At 36.3% G+C, this 25,248-nt stretch overlaps 2 protein-coding genes across 5 annotated transcripts in view; one reads left to right on the top strand and one right to left on the bottom strand.

Moving 5' to 3' along the window:
- LOC145674550 (uncharacterized) overlaps positions 1–25,248 on the top strand; it is a 48,616-nt gene that overhangs the window by 1,174 nt on the left and 22,194 nt on the right. Inside the window, exon 2 of one of the 4 annotated variants that reach the window (XM_081744719.1) lies at positions 19,458–19,917. The exons of 1 other annotated variant lie outside the window; for it this stretch is intronic. Coding sequence is in view for 1 of the 3 variants with exons in the window: in XM_081744722.1 (XP_081600848.1) it covers positions 14,237–14,543 (307 nt within the window). In the remaining 2 variants the exon portion in view is untranslated. Of the gene's footprint in view, positions 1–14,236; positions 15,337–19,457; positions 19,918–19,946; positions 20,774–25,248 lie in introns of those variants that run through there. 2 more of the 4 variants (XM_081744722.1, XM_081744721.1) reach the window with 2 other exon arrangements.
- On the bottom strand, positions 623–14,223 carry LOC145674549 (uncharacterized). The gene is made up of 2 exons (XM_081744717.1): positions 8,336–14,223; positions 623–5,922 (listed from the first exon to the last, which is right to left on the bottom strand). The coding sequence occupies exon 2, from the start codon at positions 5,686–5,688 to the stop codon at positions 3,592–3,594; it is 2,097 nt and encodes a 698-aa protein (XP_081600843.1). The 5' UTR covers positions 5,689–5,922; positions 8,336–14,223; the 3' UTR covers positions 623–3,591.

Below are 25,248 nucleotides of genomic sequence, written 5' to 3'. Positions count from 1 at the left end.
GATTGATAATGCAATTGCATAGGTTCGGCAATTTTATAGGTGAAAAGCAAGGATATTGTTTAGCGATGGGGGCCAGCTTTTCACCTACGTTTTTGCAATATTCTATTCTGAATTGTTCGTTTTATGGTTTCATATGTTAAATTAGGCTACCGACACTTAAATTCAGAAAGTATTGCCGAGCTATTGGTATCGAGTTAAAGCGGGTTAAAGCCCCGCATTGCACCTTGTTTGCTGTCTTCGTTACGAACAGTTCACTTTCTTTTCTCACAGAAACCACTTCCAATTACATTTACGGTTTGTATAGGTCCCCTCCCCATTAGCAAGGCGCCGGCGGATAGCTGGCGGACCTCAAGCGACATCAAGCCACAAAATGGCGGACCGCTGGCGGCTACCGTTGGCGGATCGTCAACGAAATTACACTTATACCGCCAGCGAATCGCTGGCGGTTTTAGAGCTGACCTCGCCATAGTTCCGCTTTGAGTTCGCGCTTATCCCGCCAATGCTCTCTCTCTCTCTCCATATATATATATATATATATATATATATATATATATATATATATATATATATAGGGACAGTGCAAAAAAAAAAAAAAAAGGCTCCGGATCTGGTGAAGGTTTCCTTTTACCCTTTCCTTTATATATATATATAGAGAGAGAGAGAGAGAGAGAGAGAGTGGTTCGCTAAGCTGTATGGTTAGCGCGTCATTCCGGATTCAACTCAATTTCAGCTGGAGTTCGAGAGTTCCAGATTTGTAAGATCGGACTAGCATAGTGAGGCAATTGGGGAGTTACCTTAAGTAGGATATACAAAAAGAAATCCAATTAGGCAAGACAGAAATAACGGCGCCTGGAAGCGAAGCTGATAGGAATCACAAAGTTCAACATGCGCCATCTGGTTACGTGGCTCTACAGCAAGGAACAGCTATGGTCACCAGATAGTGCACTTCAACTGGGTGATTCGTGATCAGCACATCAGCTCCTAGGCCATTATTACTGACTTACTTAACTGAATGTACACATACACAGTTTCGAAATGTAGGCGCGATGGCTCAGTGGTAGAGCGTTCACCTCCGGCGCTTGGGGTCCCGGGTTCAAACCCTCCTCCCACCGTGTGGACTTTGTGGTGGACAAACACCGTACTCGTGGGTTTTCTAGGGGTTCTCCCGTTTCCTCCCACTTTCTTTATTCCTCCATTTCATTCATCTCCCATCATCACCGTCTCCTTTAGCCTAAATGGCATAAGAGTGGGACGTAAAACTCAAAGATTTCATTTTATTTCAGTTTCGAAATGTAAAGGATTTCCAAAAACACTTACCTTACAGTGATAGGTTGTAGTCTCCTTAAGATATAATCGATGTACTGAATTCTTCAGAATACATGGTCTTCCCCTACACTACGTAGTTACCTCTTTCCTGTGGCCCAAATTAGAACAGAGAGGGTTAAAATTTATTGAATTTCTTCCGAGTTTATCCACCCGTAACGAAAGTAAATATAATTCGAAACCAAGGTTCATGCAGATGATAATGATGCACGAACCACGAAGGTAAGGTAATTAGGGACGGGCTAGCTTTCTTTGAAAAACACCTTACATTTTGATTACATGGCAACGTTAAAATTTAAATGGGTTAACCAGAAAAAGTTTTCAGCAACTCCTTTGACAAATCGTGGCACAAATATTAGAATCAAACTTTCTAAAAATATATTAAACGAGACATAAAACCCATTTTGTGTAGGGAGTACAAAAACATTTATAACAAAGTAGTTTACTCACGATGTTCGAATCACAGTACTCACACAAAAGCACGGAACCCGTGGAACACTAATAAGCAAGGGTAAGTCGTTTCCTAATAATATATGTGATTAAATGTCCGGAGTGATTCACCAAAATCTTTATCCAAGAAAAGAATACATTAAAAAAAAATCAACAATGCATATTCCATTCTCGTAAGTAGAAAATAAACATTACAAAAATGGCAATCTCAATCCTTTGAAACTGCGCGTTGGTGTACAGGATTTGTCAGTCATTAATTCTGTGACCCTACAATCATATCTTAGGTGATTTAAGTAACATCAATTTTTTTTTTTTTTAAATTTTACTTTTGAGAGTTTATTTAAATTTTCTCCTCGCCCGATTGCTCTATATACATCCAGAGATTATCCTACTAGTCACGACCCCCATTTTGAGAAACACTCTTTTCTACAATCACTGCAATGGGAGTCCTTAGGGAACTAGCATACAGTTTTAGGGGGTTATGAAAATATAAAATAGTTTTTCTTCTACTATATATTTATTAAATGGCATTATTTTATATAACAGCTTTTATTTCGTATTACAAATTTTACTGTTTTTCTTAGAAAAGGAAAATTACATACATAGTTTACAATACAAAATAATTAAGACGTCTGCAAGAGATGAACATTAGCTTCGCAAATATTCCGAAGAGATGACTTGCACAGCTTATGTTCACCTAACGCAAAAACACTACTATCATCAAGGTTGACCTCACACCAAATGAAACTTTTCGTTTCGCAACACTTTCAAATAAGGTCCGATTTTATTTTGATCTTATAGTAGACAGAAACACCTGCGTATGTTGCAGCATTATTTCTTTGAAAATGTTGCGAAATAAAATGTGTAATTTTGGTGTTTGGGTGACCTAAGGAAAAATATAAACAAAATTATTTCAAACGAAAACAATTTTAAATCTTTCTTCGTTGTGCTGTTTACAGTATGTGATGTTAATTGTAAGGAAAGGTGTTGAGTTCTAAAGACAGATACTAACAAAAATATTCAGACAGTAGCTTAAAATAATTTATGCCTAAAGAAAGACCACAAGGGACAAAATCCATAGTGATGCAAAAAAGATTTGTGACAACTTAAGGAAAAGGAGAGGTAATTTTGTGGATTATGTATTGAGACTCAAGTATAACCTTAATATTAAATAAGCGTGAGACGACTAACAGTATAAGTGTGTAAAACACCAATTTTCGCTCTCGACGAGTATTTAATTCTTTGGGACGCTTCGAGCTCTTTCTCAATCCAAAATAAGTCATATGTCCGCTATTACGAGTTTATGTTTTTAGTTTCGGTTATGGTTTAGGCCTCACTTAGTTTGGGTTGAAAAAAGAGCTCCATTTATGAACTCGAAGCGTCCTAAGGTATTAAATACTTGTTGAGGACAAAAACTAGTGTTTCTCTTACGTAATTAGTAATTGTTGTGTATACTGTATTCTCTGTACTTCTGGGAAGTGGAAAAATAGTGTTTAAAGATTTAGGAAAATACTTAGAAGTTCTTCATTTGAAAAGACTGTTGTGGAAACCTTTAAAAGTCAGTGTCCTTTTTTGATGTCTTTAGTAGCTCCGATATTTCATTTATTAGTTATGTTACTGAATGGTCATGTAATTGCTTTAACATTAAATTTGAAGAAACTACGTGTCAGTCATTGTTTTACCGTTTTGAAAGGTTTATATCTGCGCGCTCAACGTGAACTTTAACAATTTCACAGGTATGTTTTCTCACGCAAAGATTGTTAAATAACTAGGTTAACACGAACTGTGTGCCATGGGAATGCAAATGAATTTTTCTCTCTATATACGTGCATTCTCTTTGGCCTTACCCAGAGGAAAGAGAACGCACTTCCGTGCACCTGAGAGTTTAAAAGTTGATAATTCCAATATTCCATGGAGCCTAAATATCCCTAACTCAGAAGACCTACATGGACTACAAAATAGTTCTTTGTAACTCGCAAATTCCTGTCCAATGATTAAATTTTCATTTCCTGTTTTCACGAAATTTTTCACAACCAGCACCTGTTTTGTGGGAAGGATAACCACACTGTCTTTCAAAGTGGATATACAAACTGTGAATTCTTTGAATCTAAACCTCTTATATTGCTCGACGTCAACAGGCAAACCATCGGCTAATGGTCCAGAGGAATGTCTCAGTTCTAATATTACATCATCTGTGATTTGTGCTGATTCACTTGGAAGTGATTCAAATTCGTTTAGTCTATTCAATAATTGTTCTAGGGGCCGATTCGGAGATCTTACGCACTTTTTTATTACTTGAAGATAATTTTCAAATGGGAATGAACTAAACTTATCTAATGGCCCATATCGCCTAGCGTCATTTGCAATATGGATCAATGAATGTGTATTATACACCAGCATATCTGTACCATAATATTTAATACATTTCTTGACAAATCTCTTCATCAAAACATCCGCATAATCGCACATTTCATTGGTCAGATGATGCTGCACCAATATGTAAGTAGCAACAGACAAGTTTAAGAAATGCTCATACAGCTCTGGCGTTAGTACAAGTGATAACACGACTGGACCTAAGTATAATAAGAACTGCCGCAACTCCGTTGCTTTCCATCTATCTAGATATTTTAATCCTCGGACGCGTCTTGCGAATTCTTTGGGAATGTATGTGGACGAAAATTCGATTAAGCACGATAACAACTTAATCTTAACTGCAGGCAAACGAACTAGCAAAGATCCTCTCAACCAAGTTCTAATTAATCTACGGGAAACTCCCAACAAAATCAAATGCATATAGTCCAATGGGAATTGTGATATGATATCAAATGGTAACTCTGTTAGGGGAGATATTCCACTATGATGGTCCTCTTGCAACTGAGTTCTAAAGCTTTCATCAGTACGAAGAGGAGCATCAAGGTTTTTAAATGTCATATGCGTTCCGTATTCTCCTTCTATAATGCACTTTTCACACGCAAATCTGGAGTTATGAGATTTAATACATTTTAGAAAAGCCCGCGCAGGAGCATCACATACGAAAAGACACTTTCCCACATCAATCGTGAATACTGCCTCACCGATTAAAATTCCATCACGGATAAGAAGTTTCAATTCTTGAATTAGATCTGAAAGAAAATAATTTACATTGGATGGTTTTCCTTCACCAAAAAACGCAGCCACTAAGAAAGGTATTGGGTGTAAAGCCTCATTTATGACACACAGAATTGGCCAAAATTGTTTCGAAGAACTTTTACCTAGTGGAAGCCCATCAACATTGATTTTCAGTGATACACACGAAGTCGCGCTTCGTAAACCAGAAGTAATGGATCTTTGTATTCCTCTAGAGAGACCCAAATAAAAGAAATTACCACCACAAATTTGTCTGACATCTACTGAGTTTATTACTCCCCTTGTGAACACTGTTCTGGCGTCTCTAGGTAAATCTTCATATCCATGTTTCCTCAATATTAATAATAATTGATTAACACACCCATACGTTAAGTTATTTTTAATAGCCCAGCTTCTGAAATCTTTTTCTCTTACACTAGTATGAACTGTAGACGATCGACCACAGTAATCAACAAAATTACCTCTTCTCACATTATTGATCAGATAGTGAGGAATGTTACGATCATTACTTGAACTACCAGCACTAAGATCTTGACAGAATTCTAGATCACTATAATCCGAACTCAGATGTGAAATGTCAATGGTTGCATTATTAAAAGTTTCAGTACCAGTTGATGTAGAAGGGGCTTCTACATTAATACCTGAGTTTGTATTACTAACACACTTGCTCATCACTACCTGATGGTTAATTCCTGCTTCCTTTTCTACTGAAGACATATCTAAGTTTACTGATTTCCTTATATGATAATATTCTTTGTTTTTTATTGTACTTAATTTGCACTTAGGCATTTTAATTTAGAACAAAATCTTGTTTTACTTACTGCCAAATATTTTTCTATTAACAAAAAGATTGTTTAAACGTATTCACTATTGGTATTCAGAAATATTCCGGCACTTCACTAATAGGTGATTTTTTTCTTCTCGCTCTGCCACCGCGTCTGTCGACAGCATTTTTAAACCATCGTGCCGTTATTTTGTCTATGTCAAAATCTGAAAGGCTCTTCAGTGTTTTGTGAGATACTTCTGAAAAATAAAAAATAAATAAGTAGAAGGAGTGAAAGAAAATGGTGTTTGGTAACTAGACAACATGAACTAATTAGCATGCAAATTTTTTAAACAGTCAACATTTTAAATTAATGAATATATGTAGAATTTATACTATGAAAGACTGTAAACTGCACTTAGTTGTTTGTACTTTGTCCAGCTTCTGTGACATTTTTTTAGATACAGTAAAAGTTCCCTTAACGAACACTTCTCTATACCGGACACGTCCATTATACGGACAAATGTATTTTGTTCCGGCAAAGATATAGTTTATTCTTATGGCAGAGAGCCTTCCCTTTTACGGAAACACTCAGATGCAGACAGGACAGTCTTGCTGTACCCACACCATTACAGTAACCTCTTCATAACTGACAAGAATTTTTTCAGCCTGTACGTATTTAGGAAGAAAATACTTTATTTAATTTTATAATCTTCTATTCCGTTTCAATAGATCCAACAGTTAGAAGCAAATTTTGATCAGAAGTTAGTGCAAATGACTACACGACAGACAACTATTGAAGTATTCTTTTCCTAAGAAATTTCACAAACCGCCATGGGTGGTTGGTCCTCTCTTAGTAAACTCTTATACTTCTACTTTTACTTTCGTCATTAATCACATTAAGAGACTTCTATAGAAGTGACTTACACTTGAAAGAAAAATGACCCTATAAGCATTATGTTTTGTAGTACACGCCCATATAAACAAATCCCCCAGCGATTCTAACACTGAGTACAGTATTTCGATATTAGCCTCTGTTAGAATCACACAGTGGGGCTTATAAGATTGTAATGTTGGTACGTCCGTCCGTTATTCTGCTCGGTAACTCTTAAACAATGCGAATTTTTAAATTCTGCTTTATGTAATCACCAGTAGAGTAATTATCTAGGAGGAATTCGTTAATGAATATCTCTTATTTGCAGACAAACAATCATCTCCATCGCGATCCGTTATTCAGAGGTTTCATTATATATTAAAGAATTAACTGTAAATAATATCTGCATAGTCTCGAATTAGCACTTTTGTCTGACAGTTAACTTAATGACAAGTTTCCTAGTTTTCATCTGAGTCCTCCTTCCCATAGCTTTAATTCTTCACATCCAGTGAATCCCAAGCTAATAAAAGAAATCAGTTTTGAAAAAAGAAATCACTGCGTAGTAGTGGTTTTGAGGGCCTGATAATCTGGGTTACCAAATTCCACGAAGTAAAGAAAGAGGATATTAACAAATTCGAGAAGTTTCAAAATGAAAACAATTTATGAAACTTAATTTTGTGTTTGATGCTAACGGAGTGTGTATTATGATACAAGAAATCGCTGGATGAAGAAACTGGGAGTCAACTCTAGCACACGGTGTTCGCCAAACAATTACGAAACTCACTTGGTGCGAGCGAGATCGAACATGGGGCCTCAAGGAGAAAAATCATACTTTGAACAGAAGCGCTACGTCTTACATAGCTATTGCTGAAGAGGGACATCGCACTCTAAAAGCAGTGTATAAACAAACGGCGCTCCATGATATTAAAAATATTACAAAGTGAAAAATTGGAACTGGACCGAGAGTCAAACCCGGGTCTCCAGTGTACCATCCGTTGCGTAAACACTGCGCCAGCGAGTCCTCTTTTCGGAACAATCACAACTTTTCACTCTTAATGTTTGGTGTTGTTTTCGCAGTAATTCAATGTCCGTCTTGAACACCTAAAACGGATTTGCACATTTCTATTAACAGTCGGATATGAATGAAGCGGGGGGAAGGGGGTCAGAGACTGATCCCACGCAATATTTTTGTCAATATCTCTGTTAATTTTTCCATTAAAATTTTGAGCATTTGAGACATTTAATTTGAAAATATATTTCACCCGACGGCAAAAATACCAGTTTGGCATGGTCAAATTAATGTTTTCAAAAACAAATTCAACTCATAAAATCTACTGCTCACATCTTTTTAAAAATGAATGACGAGATACGAATCGACTACATGGAGATATTTTATCGTAGGTTATACGTACTGTAGTTTTCAGTCTATTGGTAGAAGTGTTTATATGCGCGTATGTACAGAAACAATAGCTTACGTACATGTATCGTAATTTCATGTAAATATTTAAAGAGCTAGCAAACACATTTACTTTCGTTTCTTTACTCAGATGTATAGAAATATAATGGGGTCAGTAACTGAACCTTCCCCCTTCATTAGTATATATTAAAGTAATAATAACATTGATATGCGACTGTTAAAGATGGAAGGAGAAATCGGTTATGAAATTTTGTAGACTAGTAGTACATCTAGCAAAAACATGATAAATATGTCAAAAATTACAAAAATAGGTTCTTCTTCCATATTTAATACGAAAAAATATAATAATAATACGTTCTAGAAGCGTGAGGAAAATAACTACCTTTAATAACAAGTAGCAGATTAGATTTCCCAAAAGGAAACTTTCCATTAGCCCCAGAAAGATTTGTAGATACGGCTACATCATTCGTCATTAAGGCAAATAACATTCTTGCAATTGCATGCTTAACATCAATACCTCCAAGTCGTGACAGGTACAGTTCCTGAAAAGGAGAAAACTGGTTACCAAGGAATTTAGTACACTCCGTTAGTAAAACGTCTCCATATATTATTTTTAAATAAAATATATTTTTAAAATGTTTTAAAAAAACCTCTTATCAATATGTATAAGGGTGTATTTGCGTTTTCCGAAACTAATTTATCGGTAATCCAATGACACTGTCCAAATCCAAGGAGTAACTCCTTTGGCACATTACAGCAAGAACACGCGTATCATGCGACAACAAGTAGTTTGAACATGTTCTTTGTCAACGGTACCTTTTATCCTATCAAGTAGACACAAAATTTGTACTAAATGAAATCAAAGCGTTAGCCTCAAAACGCATTTGTAATGTAATTAAATTAAATCTTTGAGTTTGACGTTACACGATTATGCCGGGTAGGCAAAAGGAACGGTGTACGAAGCGTTGGAAAGGATTTACTAAACAAAAGCACTGAAGCTGACAAAACTAACAATTACGGATAACAAAAGCATAGTAACACCAAATACATAGCAACTCACTACCTTTTTTAAATTTCCAGGAAAAGCAGTTATAAGCAACTTTGACTTAATTGTTGCAATCTGCATTTTCATTTTATTGCAGCAACTGCTTAAACTGAAATATACGTAGTTAAAAAAACATTCCACTTATTGCAACTTAGAAAATAATCATTTTTAGACAACGTGCTTTATTTTGATCAATTATATCTTTAAAATAAGCTCTTTCTAAGTCTCCTACCCCTCTAATATCTATAAAGGTGAAAACCACATTTTATGCTACATGACCGTCCAATAAGAGCTAGTATCTACATAAAAAAGAAGTTTTTAGTGACTCATTGACTGACATTAACGCCCAGGCCACACCGCTTAATGTAGAAAGTTGAAATTTGAACAGTGTGTTGATTTGTGATGTAAGGAGCCAGTAAGGCAGGATTTTTGGATACTCACAGGAAAGACGATAAATTGGGTGGCAGTTATTTTAATAAGATGGCTACATGGCCACGTTTCAGAATCTCGTACGGTTAGAGATGCAAACTGACAATTAGAGTTTATATTTAAAATAATGTAATACGACGTGTTTCAGTTTTTTTATTTATTTTTAATTGACCTAGAAGAGAAGGAAAAGGAGAGGGGTTGTTTACTAAACTGCGTTAAGAGATGAGGCAAGAGGGAAAACGCATATGCTTTTTTTTTTTTTTTTTTTTTTAAAGCCTTTTCTGTTTGAAATACCTTGAAGCTTTCAATTTAAACATATAGGACCTTATGCAGAGTCGTTTTGAAGTATGATTAGCGTCATACTAAAGGCCTGACTGCTGCAGGAAACATGTGTTAGTCGAATTCTTTACTATGGCAATAATCACGCGTCAAAACGTCTCTGCATAAGACCCATAGTGTAATATGTATTTTGTGCTATGCCATACCGTATGCAAATCTCTTTCGAAACACCACATGTCCGTCACATAGCATTATATGTATGAATGAACAAGTAGCATTCTTATTGCACGCCACATGGAGTTTGGTCAATGTTAAAACCGAGAATGGTTAATTTCTGTCACTTCCGATTTTAATAGAAGATTTAGAGTAGGTATTTTCTGCACGCTTAATTGTTAGCAGGAAACAGCTTCTCGCTATCTAGTAGTGTTTAATCTAAAACGATTAACGTTAAAACCACAATAACCTATTTCTGTCACTTTCGGTAGAGAAATCACCTCCAGCAAAACTTTATTTCTAACTTTAAATCCTTTACAACGTAGCCAAAACTCAGTGATACAACCAGCAGTTCTTGAGATGTTTCTCTCTCAAATGGACGGACGGACACATGGACAAAGTAGGTATATAAATTAAGGGTTTTGTAAATGCAAACTTCTTAAAAACCATTTCGCAATGTATTTTAAATAAAACGGATTTTAAGAACTGGAAACTATATTTTTCAATAGCAAGGAGTAGCACAGGACTAACATGTGAATTCACACTAATATTATTTGAGGAGCGAGCAACATTTGGGATTGCAAGGTAAGAACGTTGTCGGACTGTATGCAGTTGCACTAAATACTCTGACTACTACTACTAAAGTAAGTACAACAAAAAGTACATTTTACTTTCTGCAATATGTCCACAAGATTTCAAGGGAAAGCAACATACCAGTTGGGTTTTGCTTCCCGTCTCCTTGATACTTTGATTTAGTTCTTCTAGCTACTGTCTTGTAGTTACAGGTAAAGTCGGCAGTTTATCGAATGTTGTAGTATCATCAGTACAACGGTTCTTTTCCAATAGCGATGAAACCCCGTTCAGTAATTCTGAGTTTCTCTCAACCTGTCTCCTTATTATTTCCAAATTGTGAAGAATTTTCCTGAAAATAGCTGAAATAAAGAACAGCTGAAATAAATGAAATAAGAAGAAACCCAGATATAACTCAGTTTTATACGCGAATCAAAATATTGAGTTTCACAATGGAGTTTACATTTAAAATCATGCAATGTTCGTGCATTTAAAATCACGTGTTTCAGGCTTTTTTCTTTCTTATTTCTATTTTTAATACCTAACCTAGAAGAAAAGGAAAAGGAGAGAGGTTGTTTACTACACTGTGTTACGAGATGTTGGAGTTTTGTGCGAGACTAGCAGTCCAGATGATTCTTAAATGAAAGACAAGAGGGAAAAACGTACGTGCTGTTTTAGTTGAATTTCTTTTTAGTCTTTTTTCCGTTTGAAACACCTTGAAGTTCTGCATTTAAACATATAGTGTTACATGTATTTTGTGCCACTCTCATCCACAGAACTAATCATTTTCATGTCACCAAGCCAGCTGAAAACAATTTGTATCCCTTTGCTACAAAATAAACTATTAAAAAAAAAAAAAAAAAAAAAAAACTCCTGTTATATTCTGCTAACCTAATTTCAAGACACCATTCACGCTGTTCTCCTTGCTACCACACGCGCCTTTCGTTCGTGGGTTCTCAGGTCCGATTCCCGATGGGAGAACACAGCAATTTGATCGCGCTATAGTGTTTCCGATTCCGCTTTAAATCATGTCTCACATATCACTACTGAAAAGCGATGCTGAGGACCAAACTTAATTTCTAAACATGTGTACTATTCCCATTTTTCACAAAACATAAAAAGAAGCTACATTGAGGCTAATGTTTTTTTCTGATAATTTAACTCTGTTGTAAAGAATAAGCTTTACTATTTCACGGAAGAGAATTCCTTTTCTCGAATTTAGAACTTAGTGAAGAAAAGTAGTGCTCATTTTTACATAAATTTATTCAATGTTATTAAAATTTCATCTAATTTTATGAAGCCAAGCATATTCAATACACAATGTGATTTCTTATTTTTTATTCATCTACCTCTTTGTGTATGGAAATTTTCTAACCAAGATTTAATAATTAAGCTAAAGGAGACTTTTACACCTTCATTTACACAAATTAGCCACAAAAACCTTTACCTGTTCAATACTAAAGGAAAATTGTCAACTTTAATGACTGAAGGAGAAAGTTTATATCTAAACAAAAGAAAATAACTTACCTTTATTTTCACTATGAACCTCTTCGATATTGTGATTGTTATTTATATCTGAGATTGGACTACTTTCTCAACTAATTGTACAACAGCTTTAGAGGTTGATGCTGCATCTTCTAGACAACTATTATCCTCTGCTTCAGCGGATAACTTGACATTTTCTGTGCTACCTGGAAAAGAAAGTAGTATTCAATATTCGTAGTTTGAATATATAAATTTGACATTCAATGAGTTTCATATTGCACAGCAATAAAAGGTAATCCCGGTTTTGAGGGATTTTCCTTCTTCAAATTTAACCATACTTCATAGCAAAGAAGTGAAATGAGGGAGACGGTGGCGAGGGGAGGGAGGGAGACGGTGGTGATGAGAAATTAATGAAATGGTGGATGAAGAAAATGGAAGAAAAAGGGAGAATAACGAGAAAACCCACGCACGCGGTGTTTGTCCACCACAAAGCCCACTTGACGCGACCTGGAATCGAACCGGGGACCCCAAGTGCCAAAGGTGAACGCTCTACCACTGAGCCACCGCGCCCCCCAAAAAGGAGAATCGGGATACAAAGAAGAATTTTATACAATTCGTCGCAAAATATTTTACACTAAAGGCATTTGTATTCTAGTTTTGCAGTGCGATAAATATTCCCAGAATTCAAGCATCATGCTTGAAGTAGCAGTAGCAATCTCAGGTTAGTGTATATTTTACTATGGTATTTGAAACAAGTGATCCTACATTACATTACATAATTATTAAAAAACAGTGTAAACAACAAGTATATTATATATGCCCTTAAAGTGCAGTCGAGAATAAAATGTGAAATAAAGTGATTGAGAACATACCTATGGATGATGGTTGAAACAGACCAACTGGAGAATCCTGAATGCCGTTATTTTTGCCAAATAACGGATGGCTCGCTAAGTCTTCATCTGAACTTATCTTCTCCTCACTGTCAGTCTCGTGAAAATAACGACGAGTTTTCCTACGTTTTCGTGCCTTGCGCTTTCTTTCGTTTTCTGTGTCGGCGGTAGTTGCTAAATCTGAGGTTTCGACTCAAGTACCTCTTTCTCTCTTGCCTTTCTGTAATTTTCTGAAATTGAAAAAAAAAATCAGAGGAAATAAGTTCGTTATTATTTATCTCCAATTAACAGTAAAGTTTTTTTTTTTAATATTCCATTAATATGAAATACCACGAATTCATTACTTGAACATCTATGTAACGGAAGGTTATACAGAATTTGGACAGAATAACGTGAACAGTAGTCGGAAACAACACTTAAAATTTCAAGCGTTATTCCACAGCATGTATTGCGATTGGCGAGCATGTTTTTTTGTTATTCGTGTAGACCTCGTTTACCTGTTCTCACTACCAATTATGAACGGTATGATTCTGTGACACTGTGGGAGATTATGATTTTCTCCAAGGAGCATTGTACTCTTGCCTAGAACGATGACTATTCCTTTGAGATCATTTTATAGAGCAACGTCCTTCCTATGGTTCAACCCGATCTGTCTGCCTGTCACATGGTTACTATTTTCACAACATGGTTTACACAGCATCACGATTAACTTTCGTGCCTCCCTAGGGTTCCACAATCGCCAGATTTCAACGTCATCGAGGCATTAACCCATTAGCGCCGTGCGTGATCATATGATCACAGCAGTTAGTATTTATGAAAATATGCCTTATATAACATACTTTCAGTGGTTTCTTTACGCTTTGTGTGTTGACTACTAGGAGAAGGTTATGTTAACGATATTCGGACAAAACAAATTCCACATTGCGGCGTGAATGTAACCTAGAGGTACAGATATCCGCAACGCGCCAGAAATACAAGAAAAATGGCATCGTCCTCGCAGTAAGTATTAAAAAACAATCTTATGTCTTATCCTTTCAAATTATTTTCTGCTGGCTCATGTTTTAGAGATGTCAAAAGTTGTTACAGATTACATTTCACTCATCTGAAAATATATGAGTCATGGTTATTGACGTTTTCCATCAGTGTGATCATATGAACACGCAAGGCGTTTAAGTAGCTTCTTCTCTCTTACATACGTACGTATAGGTGTCAATAATACAGTAAAATTTTGCAGATATATCAATTTAGAACAGTGTGTACATGCTTTCAGTTGACTTACTCCATTCTTTAATTATTATTATTATTATTATTATTATTTGAAATGACTTTTGCAACTCCTGTTACTGGTAATTGTATGTTTTTTTCCCTTTAGATACAGAGGTCTTTCACTTCAACAAATTCTTGATATTTTAGAATCGGATGACGTGCATGACATGCAAGACATGATGAACCTCCGAGACCTAACGTCATTTCGGATGAAGAATCGGTTAAAGGGGATAGAAATGGACAACCTTACAGGGTGCCAACTTACCAGTCATGCTGAAGTTGTTTTTACAAATAATACTCGACTTGGTGAAGATGATTTGACAGCTCTGTCGTTACAACTGCGTCACGTGTCGAACAAAATTTCCAAAATGAAAACAGAAAGTACTCGTTCGTATGAATGCGGAGAATATTAGCAAGCACATGAAACTTACTGATCAAATGGACCAGGATATCTCATATTATAGAATTAGAATAAAGTCCAAAAAGTGGTGGTGGGCGCCTCTCTTTTGGATGGTTGATGTATCGCACGAATCGCATGGCTAATATTGAGAAAAACCAAAATACGTATATCACACTAGAATTTGCAAGACATATTGTACAAACTTATTTACAAAATTATAAAGCCATTTTATTAGATGCAGGGCTTCCAGCCATTTCTGAGTCCAACAGTCAACAACACCATGTAAGGGATGACGTTTGTCTTTATGAGAGAAACCACTTAGTGGTTCGGTCTAAGCGTAAACGTTGTGCAACTACACTGAGTTCAAACACAGTACCTACGAAATGTTTCAAATGTAGCATGGGTTTGTGCACCTACTAACTTTTTTTTTCAATTTCCATAAAGTCCCATAGATATTGGGCTCCATAACCTGACAATTCCATAGTCCAAATACTGTGTTTATTTTTGTCTTCTAAAGTGTAACAATTTCTAAGACAATAAATGTATCTTTTCTTTTCCATATGTGTTAATAATTTAACAGGGCATCCACTTAATCATGATATACGAAAGTACTTAAACGCCTAGCGTGTTCATATGATCACGGGGCACCCCAACAAAACCGCTTACGTCACGAACTCAAAATTTCTCGTGAATGGTCTTTACACCTAAATAACTCAAAATTACAAATTTCACCGAAAATAAAAACAAAAAATAATTTCGGCGTTAATGGGTTAAGGTCTGTTTTAGAAAACTTTATTCCGTCTAGTTTTCGTCCACCCTCATCTCTGAAAGAAATGGAGCATACTATTCCAGAGTGCTATTACATATTATTAACCACGAATCAGGATTTGTGTGAATCAATTCTGTGTTTAAACCAGGCTATTTTGGCCGCAAACAGGTGTTTCTCATATATGGTATTTATACTTTTCAGTCTTTCGAGTTGTTTACATTATTCTGTTTCACTATTTACAAAGATGACACAAAGCGGAGATGAAAAACCAACTAAGATGACAACGAGAACAATGTAAATACACAAATTTAAGGGGAAACTACCCCCTCCCAAGTTTTGTTCGGTAAGAATTTCGAGTCACTTGATTATGATTCGTGATTTCTAACTCTGACGAACGGAAATGATTAGTACGTTGTTGGCTGTGTCCACATGAAGTAAGTAATGCTGCTGATCTGGTGTTTATATTTTTGGCATTTGTTCCGAATCGCCCAGCCAGTTGCACACACACTTTACTGACAAACAGTTAAGTTACAAGATATAGCTGAGCGAGTAAAGGGCATGAGAGGCCCGCAGGGCTTTTTTTTTTAATCTTTATTACAATCCGCACAATCACAGACGTGACGCTGCCATGATAAAACCTTTCTATACATTTTTTTTCGTTTATTGCATTTTCCCACGGTCACAATAGAGCCATGATTGTTTCCGAATCGGTACTGCATCCCACTGAATCGTTTCAAACGATTACGTCGAATTAAAGTTAACAGTTTCGAATGCACTGAATGATGAATACGGACCATTAATTTCTTTATATGAATCTATGTTCCGGATTTGTCATTTACAGCAGTTTTGGAATTGTTAGTTTTGTTTTCGACTGATCGTGTGGAACGGTACACTGAGTAGCAGTACCGGATCCGAAGGCATGGAAGGAGTTGGGTGAGATTCTTTCTTTCTCATGTTAGAAAAATAGAATTAATAATAATAATGTAAATGAAATAGATAATGCCCTGCGGATCTCACAATACGCTTCAATGATATGCTCTATGAGTTGAAAGGGTGGTTATTGATATATCCCTTTTTATTAGTGAGGTTTTGAGAAACGTGGACCTACAGTTTAAAGTGAAATCTGAACGACCATAGCGCGTACTACTACTACTACTCCCACCAGGATCCTCCGCTCCAAAGACGCGTGCTTCCAGGTTTTCTTTTGGCTCCCCAGTCGAAATAATTGATGAAAAATTATAGTTCTTTCACTACTTTTCTTTTTGTTTCCTAAATGATTTGCGTTGGACGACATGAAAATATGTTACTTGACATAGATAAAATTCAAGGAGGCCCATGAGAAGTAATTTTTGAAAATTACTTTTTTTTTTTTTTTTTTACGATTTGCGTACAAATACGTTTCTGAACGTATGGCATAAAAACTACAATGCGAAACACACATATCAACTTCTGCTAGGTGGCCATTAAAAAGCACGAATGCTAACTAACTGAAACTGTTTCAAAGCGAAGCTGGAGGGCCCACGCTATAGCTCAGCTCGGGAGTGCATCCGAAAGCCGCAGGCACGTCAACGATGGCAAGTATACGCATAAGCGAGCGTAGTAAAAAGAAGTGGGTTTTGGCAATGATAGAAATCTCAATGGCTTGTCATGGTTTCATACTAGTAACGCGGGAAGGCTCTAGAACACAAGTCCCCCAATATAGGTTAGTAGCTAGAATAGTTCCTTTCAGAACCGAAGCTTAATATTGCCGAGCGAGGCACGTCGTTCTCTGTCTTTATTACAGTTGAATGAGAAGAGGGACATGTTCTAGAACCTTACCTAGCAACGCTCCACTTGTAAATATAAAATGAAGATTAACTGTATACTGTGCAAAAATCCGTTTTCCGTGCAAAACAGCATCCAATAGAGCCATCTTTCATATGCACTCATTTATTTCATACGTCGTAAACCACTTGTAATGATTTTACACTAGTACCGGTAATTCAACATCTGTACAGCTAAAATACTGGTATATTGCTCTATATTTAATTCTATCGCCTGCAGAAATGAGATATCTTATAATGCAAAGTATGTACATTTTACCTGTAAACCTTCAAAAATGTGGTGCGCCATAAGTAAACCAGTACCAACACATGTACTAGCCATTATGAATTGGAAGACTTGACACAGAAATTATGTAAGTCATACGTGAATTTAACACTCCACTCGATTTAACATTGGCTTGGGGGCGCGGTGGCTCAGTGGTAGAGCTTTCACCTCCGGTGCTTGGGGTCTGGTTCGATCCCAGCTCGCGCCGTGTGGACTTTGTGGTGGACAAACACCGTGCTCGTGGCTTTCCTCGGGGTTCTCCTGTTTCCTCCCACTTTCTTCACTCCACCATTTCACTCATTTCATTATCACCGTCTGTCTCCTTGAGCCTAACCGGCATAACTATGGGACGTTAAACTTCAAGATTTCATTTCATTTTTTTAACATTGACTTTTGGATTCCAAAAATTCTAATTTTGTTTTTACTCGAAGGTACTAGATCTGTTAACATGTCATGAATACAATGTGGCTACCCCAAAATGAAATAGTATTGAGTCGGATATGTCCTTGTACACTCAATATAGTAGCAACAACATAGGTAAACACAATTTGATTTGTCCGGAGTAGTGCATTGGAACACTGAATAGTGTTCATTCTACACTAGAATTATTCCTTATGTACAAGGGCATATATGTTACCTTAATAATGCAATACATACCGATTCATCCAAAAATTTGATAAAACAAGACGTCTGCCATATACATGGAAGATTACGAGACAACTAGAAGTGAAATTACCGCCGGTATCGTTACTGCCTCTTTATATTAAACAGTCTGTGCTTCCGTTTTGTATTGTAAATTTCATCGGAATAAGGACAATAACTATGAATCTATCATAATATATAAAATGAAATATACTTACCGCAGGTGTAAAGCTTCTTTATCTTGTACTGTTTCCAGGATTGCTCAGGATTGAAATGAAAAATCACATATCGATGAAATATATTCGAATTTTTACCAGTTGTTGGCCATGCACATTTGTACTCTGTGCCTTGTTCTACAATCCAACAATCTGGTACTGTAGCTAAACTATCATCATCAAAGCAAACAACTGAAAATAGAACGCACATGATGTAATACTGTACATACACGAATATAATACTCTACATACAAACACAATGTCTTGGAAAATCCCACACGCGGACTGTTATAGACAATTGACAAACGCAAGCGAATACATCGAACCGAAGCTTTCGGAACAAGGCGGCAAACCAGATGGCGGTCCGTTGTCCATATATCGCCTCTTAGTCAGAAAAGACCAATCGCTGGGTATCCGCCTTCGGTCCGAATACGAAATCTAGCCACCAAACGCACTAGCGACAGCAGCCCGAATACCGAAACTGATCCGCATTTGCTTACACATTCGAGCGGCCGTTCCGCCGTTGTAGATGGAGGACCGAAAGCGCGTGGCGGCATTTGCTAATGGGGCTACTGCTTTTAAAAAATTGTGTACGATATTTTCTCACCATTATCAACTCACTTTTTCTGTAAAACACCCTGTTTTTTTTACTAATCTTGCCCCCCCCCCCATCTTTAAACAATTACCAGAAGCGATACCGATACTTCGCGAGAAATAGGTATGGCAGATACCTCGAACGTAAATTAATAATCAACAGTTTGGAAGTTGCACGGCATACAAACAAGCTGTACACAAAAACGCGAGTGATCGATAGCACCCATATACTTCCTATCTCGATGAAGTAGTTTTCACTTTATTTTAGATTACACGTTTGTCACCAATTCTCGTACATACTTACAATTTGGGTGCTCAACGATAGTGTTCCATATATAGAGCCTTGTTTAAAAGAACAGGTAGCGTGACTGAAGGGATCCGAAATTTAAACGTGAAGTATGTTCTACTGGAAGAAAAAATATGGGCATTTATGATTTTATCCACGGTTTATATCGAATTCTTCCAGAGATACTTCTCCGGAGGGGTTCCAAAGGCATTATCAAAACAGAAGATGAGATAATTCTAACCAAAAATGGGTGCAGATTAACTGTAAGCATTCATGCATAAATTCATTGCATATTTACTTCTTTTTCAGTAATTCGGCTTTTTGAATTTTCAGGGTCACGGTGGCTCACTGGCAGAGCTTTCAAGCCTGATGCCTAGGGTGCTTGGTTCGATTCCAGCTCGCGCCAAACGAACTTTGTGATGGACCAATACCGTATGCATGGGTTTTCTCGTGGTTCTCCCACTTCCTTCATTCCGATTTCATTCATTTCTCATCATCACCGTTTCCGTTAGCCTAGCCGGCATATGAGTGGAACGTATAGATTTTGTTTTCATTTTTCTGTATGTTCAACAATCATATTTGGGGTGCAGACTGCATTTATCTATATGGCTTCAATTAGGAGGGTTGCAGTGTACGTATACGATAAGAAATGTAGTGCAAAAGACGATAACTTGTGCTAAGTGGCCGCTAAAAAGCACGAATACTATCTAAGTGAATTAGGGCAGGAACGGAGCAATTTGAACCGAGCGGAAGCGAAGGGATGTGTCGTTTGGGAGCAGGCGCGTCATCGAAGGTGAGTATATATGTAAATGAGGGTAGTACAAAACGCTGTACATGACATAAAATTACTTACCTTACGTGTTGAATTATGTATTTGTACACTATTAAAGATGATATAGGTAACATCCTGATATGCTTTCATTGCTTACGTACTTGTGTTCTACAATAACACGTTACTATCGTATATTTCGCAATTATATGGATGTTTTAACTCTCGGATATTTCTAGAGTTGCGGGTCATGAGTTACACACAATTACTTTTGAAATTTCACTTATAATGGTTACTAGCTACTTTGTAGGCGAATCCGTGCATAACAGGTTCGACCGTCATTAATCTATTTATACATAGATGAGCATCTCGCAGGCAAGAACACAACATATTTAGATTGTTTACAGACTGGTCTAATTTTGTTACGAATTTGCTGTGTAAAATTTACAATTCTGTGAAATTTACAGGAAATCTATACTAGTGAATGTTTCCTTGTTTGTTGCTCTGCAATAGAAATTGACACCGTAGAATTTGTATACTTCAAAGTAATTTGATCGGAGACACCATAATTTAGAAGAAATCATAGGCTATACGTAATATGTTTGGTTTATCTGAAGTGGGGAGACGGAAACATCAAAGGAGAAGAAGTACTTTAAAGATTTTCTTCCTCTCTCTCGCTCTCTCTTTCTCTGTTTATATATGTATTTCTAAGACCAAGCTTACATATACATCTGAGTCTGGAAAATGGTACTATGGAGATAAAGTGATTCGAAGGGGAGAGATGTGAAAATAGCAGGAAAGGGCCACTGTGAGTTTGGAATCCATGGTCTTAAGGATCACTAAGCTAATTGTTGGCAGATCCGATAACATTATGCCCAAGGTAAGTCAACAACACTTCTCAGCTTGCCTCGTAATTGTTAATGAATATTTATTTTACTCAGTTATAATAATTATTATTATCATTTTTATGATTAGGTAGTGGTAATTGCACTGGGATGGACACGAAGAACGCAGAAACGTTGTTCATCTTTATTCAATCTCATCAGTTTTTTTTTCTTCAAAATATTGTGCATAAATATTTTCCTTTTCGCGCAACTCCTGGTATTTGAATTCGTACATGATTAAATAACAGTTTGTTCAGTATAATAATAATAACTTTTAGCTAAGTGAGTGCAATAAAAGTTCATTATTTCAAAGCACTTTTTGTAGAAAGGGTACAAGAAATATAGCTACAGAATATATATATTAAAAATTGTACTCTTGAAAATCGAGGAAAATACAGTATAAAGTTTATTTCACTGTTATAATTAAAAACAAAACAATCTCACAATCACTCTCCCTCTTTAAAAATCACAGTGGCACCAATAACCCACACAAATTCGAAACACGTTTTAATAGAAAAAGAAGGAAATAGTTCGAGACTTATATGTAGGTCCGAACTCCCTCGCGGCTTAGCATTTAGCGTACGCGTTTTTGGTGTGGGTGACCTGGGTTGGATTCCCGGCGGGAGCTCATGTGGTTCGGATTCCACGTTAATCAGTAGGTCCACGTCTCATATAGCCTCGCTGCTGAAAGGGACGCTAAACTAAAAAATCGACTCAACTTATATCTAGGTCCATACTCACATTCTTTTAGATTTTAGAAAAATTCATTTTACTTGTTTTATAAGAATGACATGATTGAAGTTGTACCCTATATTGTTAGCAGAATATCCGCTATTAATACGTCAAAATTCAAAACGATGCGAATAGAACTATGGAGTCTTTTACCTCTCATAACTAGGGCCATTTACAGATTTCTATATATTTGGAAAATTCTAGCATCAATTGCCCGTTTTGCTGTTAAATTTAAAAAAATAGCAATATGTTTTGTTAGTCAGTCAATTTTTATTATTGCTAAAGCGCTCCTTGATATGGCTCATTTTCGATGATTTTTATATATCCCCCTATCCTCCTCATGTTACGGGCCACGGCATCGAAAGTGTCATTGTTTATCTCAGCGACCCCGGAAAGTATGAATTCGACACTGATATTGACAATTTTGATTATATATATTTTTATACTTTATATATATGCCCTCCCACATTTTTTGCGGGGCTTAATTTGGATTTAAGTAGCATCAAAAGTGTCACTGTATATCTCAGCGAGCTCAAAAACTATAGATTCCACACTAATATCGGTCATTTTCGATCATTTGTAAATGCCTTTCCCCTCTTTTAAGTTATATCATCAAGGTGATATGACAAAAATCATCTCATGTTCGAACTTAATCTAGGTTGAAAATTTGATCGAGATCGGTCCTGTGATTCAAGAGTTATTAAATTTTATTTATTTTTATATATATCTTCCTTTCCTACCTCCTCCCCCAAGTTCTATCCTCAAACTGAATAGATAAATACCACCCCAGTCACGAACTTCATATATGTAGAAAATTTGATCAAGATTGGTTAGTTGGTTTAAGAGTGAAGTCACATGGACAGTCACTTTCATTTTTACTTTTCTTTTACATTTATATCTCCCCCTCCCCTAGGTTGGACTGTCAAATGATAAAAATTATCCCAAGCCCGAACGTCATCTCTCCTGAAAATTGATCGAGATCGGTTGGGTGGTTCAAAAGTTAAGTTTATTTATTTTGATATATATGTACCCTCCCGTCCCCCTCCCCGAAAGTCTACCGTTAAAGTGATATGATAAAAACCACTCCAGGTCCGAACTTCATTCATATTGAAAATTTGATTAAGATCGGTCATGTGGTTAAAGGGTGATGAAGTCACAAAGACGGTCACTTTTGTTTTTATTCTTTTTACACATATATATCCCTCTCCCCTAGGTTCCACCGTAAAAGTGAAATAACTGAAACATCCCACGCCCAATCTTGTCTATTTTAAAGGGGCCGCGGTGGCTCAGTGGTAGAGCGTTCACCTCTGGTGCTTGGGGTCCCGGGTTCGATCCCAGCCCCCGCCAAGTGAACTTTGTGGTGGACAAACACCGTGTGCGTGGGTTTTCTCGGGGTTCTCCCGTTTCCTCCCACTTTCTTCATTCCACCATTTCATTCATCACTCATCATCACCGTCTCCTTTAGCCTAACCGGCATAACCGTGGGACGTAAAACTCAAACATTTCATTTCATTTTTTGTCTATTTTAAAATTTTGATCAAGATAGGTCTGGTGGCTCAAGAGTTATTAAGTTTCATTTATTTTTATAGATTTCCCCCCTTCCCTCCCCCTCTTTTAAGTTCTACCGTTAAAGTGATATGATAAAATCCACCTCAGGTCCGAACCTCATGGATGTTGAACATTTTTTAAAGATCGGTCGGGTGGTTTAGGCGTGATGAACTCACAAAAACAGTCACATTTTTTTTTTTACTTTTTTTCAATTATCCCCCTCCCCTTCGTTGCACTTTAAAATTAAAATGGAGAAAACATCCTAGCCCCAAACCTTATTTATGTTGAAAATTTGATCAAAATCGTTCGTGTGCTTCAAAAGTTATTAACTTTTATTTATTTTTTTTCTGTCCCCCACCTCCTTCTCCCCTACGTTATACCGTCAAAGTAAATAGCTAGAAACACTCCCAGGCTAGAACCGCATCTACGTTGAAAATTTGATCGAGATCGGTCGGGTGCTTCAAGGGATTAAGAGTCACAAACATAGTCAGTTTCAATTTTATAGATTATCTCCTAGTTTCTTTAGCTTATCGAATATTGATAACATGATTTGATATGAAATATTTCCACGTTAACTTCTCAAAGCGGTATAAATAAGAGGTCAAAATTTAGAATAATAAAAAAAAACAACAACATGGAATTCATAATTTTTCGTTGCTGGTATCTACGGACATTCGTACATCTTTTAGATCGTATAAAATAAAGATAAATAATAGCAGTAACAAAATTTCAAATTATATCGTTTGGATTGAGAAGCAGAAAAGACAATTACTAATTTCAAGTTCGATAATATTTCAAATAAGACAATTGGAATATTTTTCGTAACATGTTTTAGACTTGTAATTTTAATTGCAACTATTCTACGTCCACCTGCGGTGTGTGAGATCTTGTTTTTTTTTTATTAGAAAAGTGTGAAAAATTACTAGTCTTAGCTTCCTAGAATTTAGAAAAGTGTAACAGTGTCCCTAGCTACAAGCTGCGAAAGTAGTTCCATTCGTTCAATTTGAAACACATTCCGAATTTGAACGTCTTATTTGTGCTGCTCTGGATGCTATGGTAGAAGTATGTATTTATCATTATGCTGTCCCTAGGAGTAGAATGAAATTAATCGTGTGTTATTTTTCTAGAATGAAGAATGATGTATTAAATTCTGTACTGACAAGGAAGGGAAAAATTCTCGATCGTTGTATTTAAACTTGTTCAAACTTCGGCATCTTCTTCTTCTTTAATGCTTCTATCTGGTTATGGTATAACTCGAGATCATGTCATTTGTTTTAGGCGAGTAAAATTGAGATATTATTTTAAGAATTTAGAGGAGTGTAAGAATATTCCTGGGTATAAGTCGTGAGAACTTTCTCAACCGTTCTACTTGAAATATGTTTCGAACTTGGAGCAGCTATTGTGAATTATTTTGCAGAGGGCTTAACCTGAGATCATGTCTGTTTTACTAGATCAGTGGAACTTATGAGTTACTTTCTTTTCGGATTTTAGACGGACGTGTGAATAGCCTTAGATACAGACCACGCAGACTTGTATTATTTGCTTCATTTCAAAAGTATGCTGAGTTTATTCCGATTATTTGCGACACTGTCCATTCTAAGTGAGGATAAAGTTTCGACCTTATCGTAGTTTTATTATACGAGTGAAATAAATAGTTTCGTGAACTCTTATCAGTGAATGAATCACACTCGACATTTTGTAGAAATGTTTGCTGTACCCTTTATTAAAAAATAGATTGTGAAATCAAGGATTTTTATTTTACATCAATACTTAAAATTATTAATATACTGCACATGTTTGTATTTTATCATATATGATTGCTACTTTATTTCATTTCCTCTCTTGTAATGTATTACAATGCTACTTTTGTTGAAAATTTTCTGTTGCTTTGTTGTGAGCTTATCTGATCTGATACTTTTAATTAACTACTAGCTGAACCTGCGCTCTTTACACAGCGTATCATTTGTATATGAGCATAAACCTCCTTCTCATTCCTCACAACATCTGTACATGTCCAGGGCCGGATTTCCCAATAGGCTTGGTAGGCCCGGGCCTATAGGCGTAAGCTCCGAGGGGGCGCACGGCCGAGAGAAAAAACATAAAAATATCTAGAATTAAAAACAAATACCCATAACTTAACATATTTTTTGAATTGATTAAAAAAATCAGGCTAATAAAGCATTCTGATTTT

This window comes from Thermobia domestica, chromosome 17 (assembly GCF_964235325.1).
Source record: "Thermobia domestica chromosome 17, izTheDome1.hap1.1, whole genome shotgun sequence".
Lineage (NCBI taxonomy): Eukaryota > Metazoa > Arthropoda > Insecta > Zygentoma > Lepismatidae > Thermobia > Thermobia domestica.
This window is presented reverse-complemented; position numbering and strand designations above follow the sequence as displayed.

Bases quoted from the DNA above. Each gene is read 5' to 3' on its own strand.
- LOC145674549 (XM_081744717.1), bottom strand. From the start codon at position 5,688: ATGCCTAAGTGCAAATTAAGTACAATAAAAAACAAAGAATATTATCAT.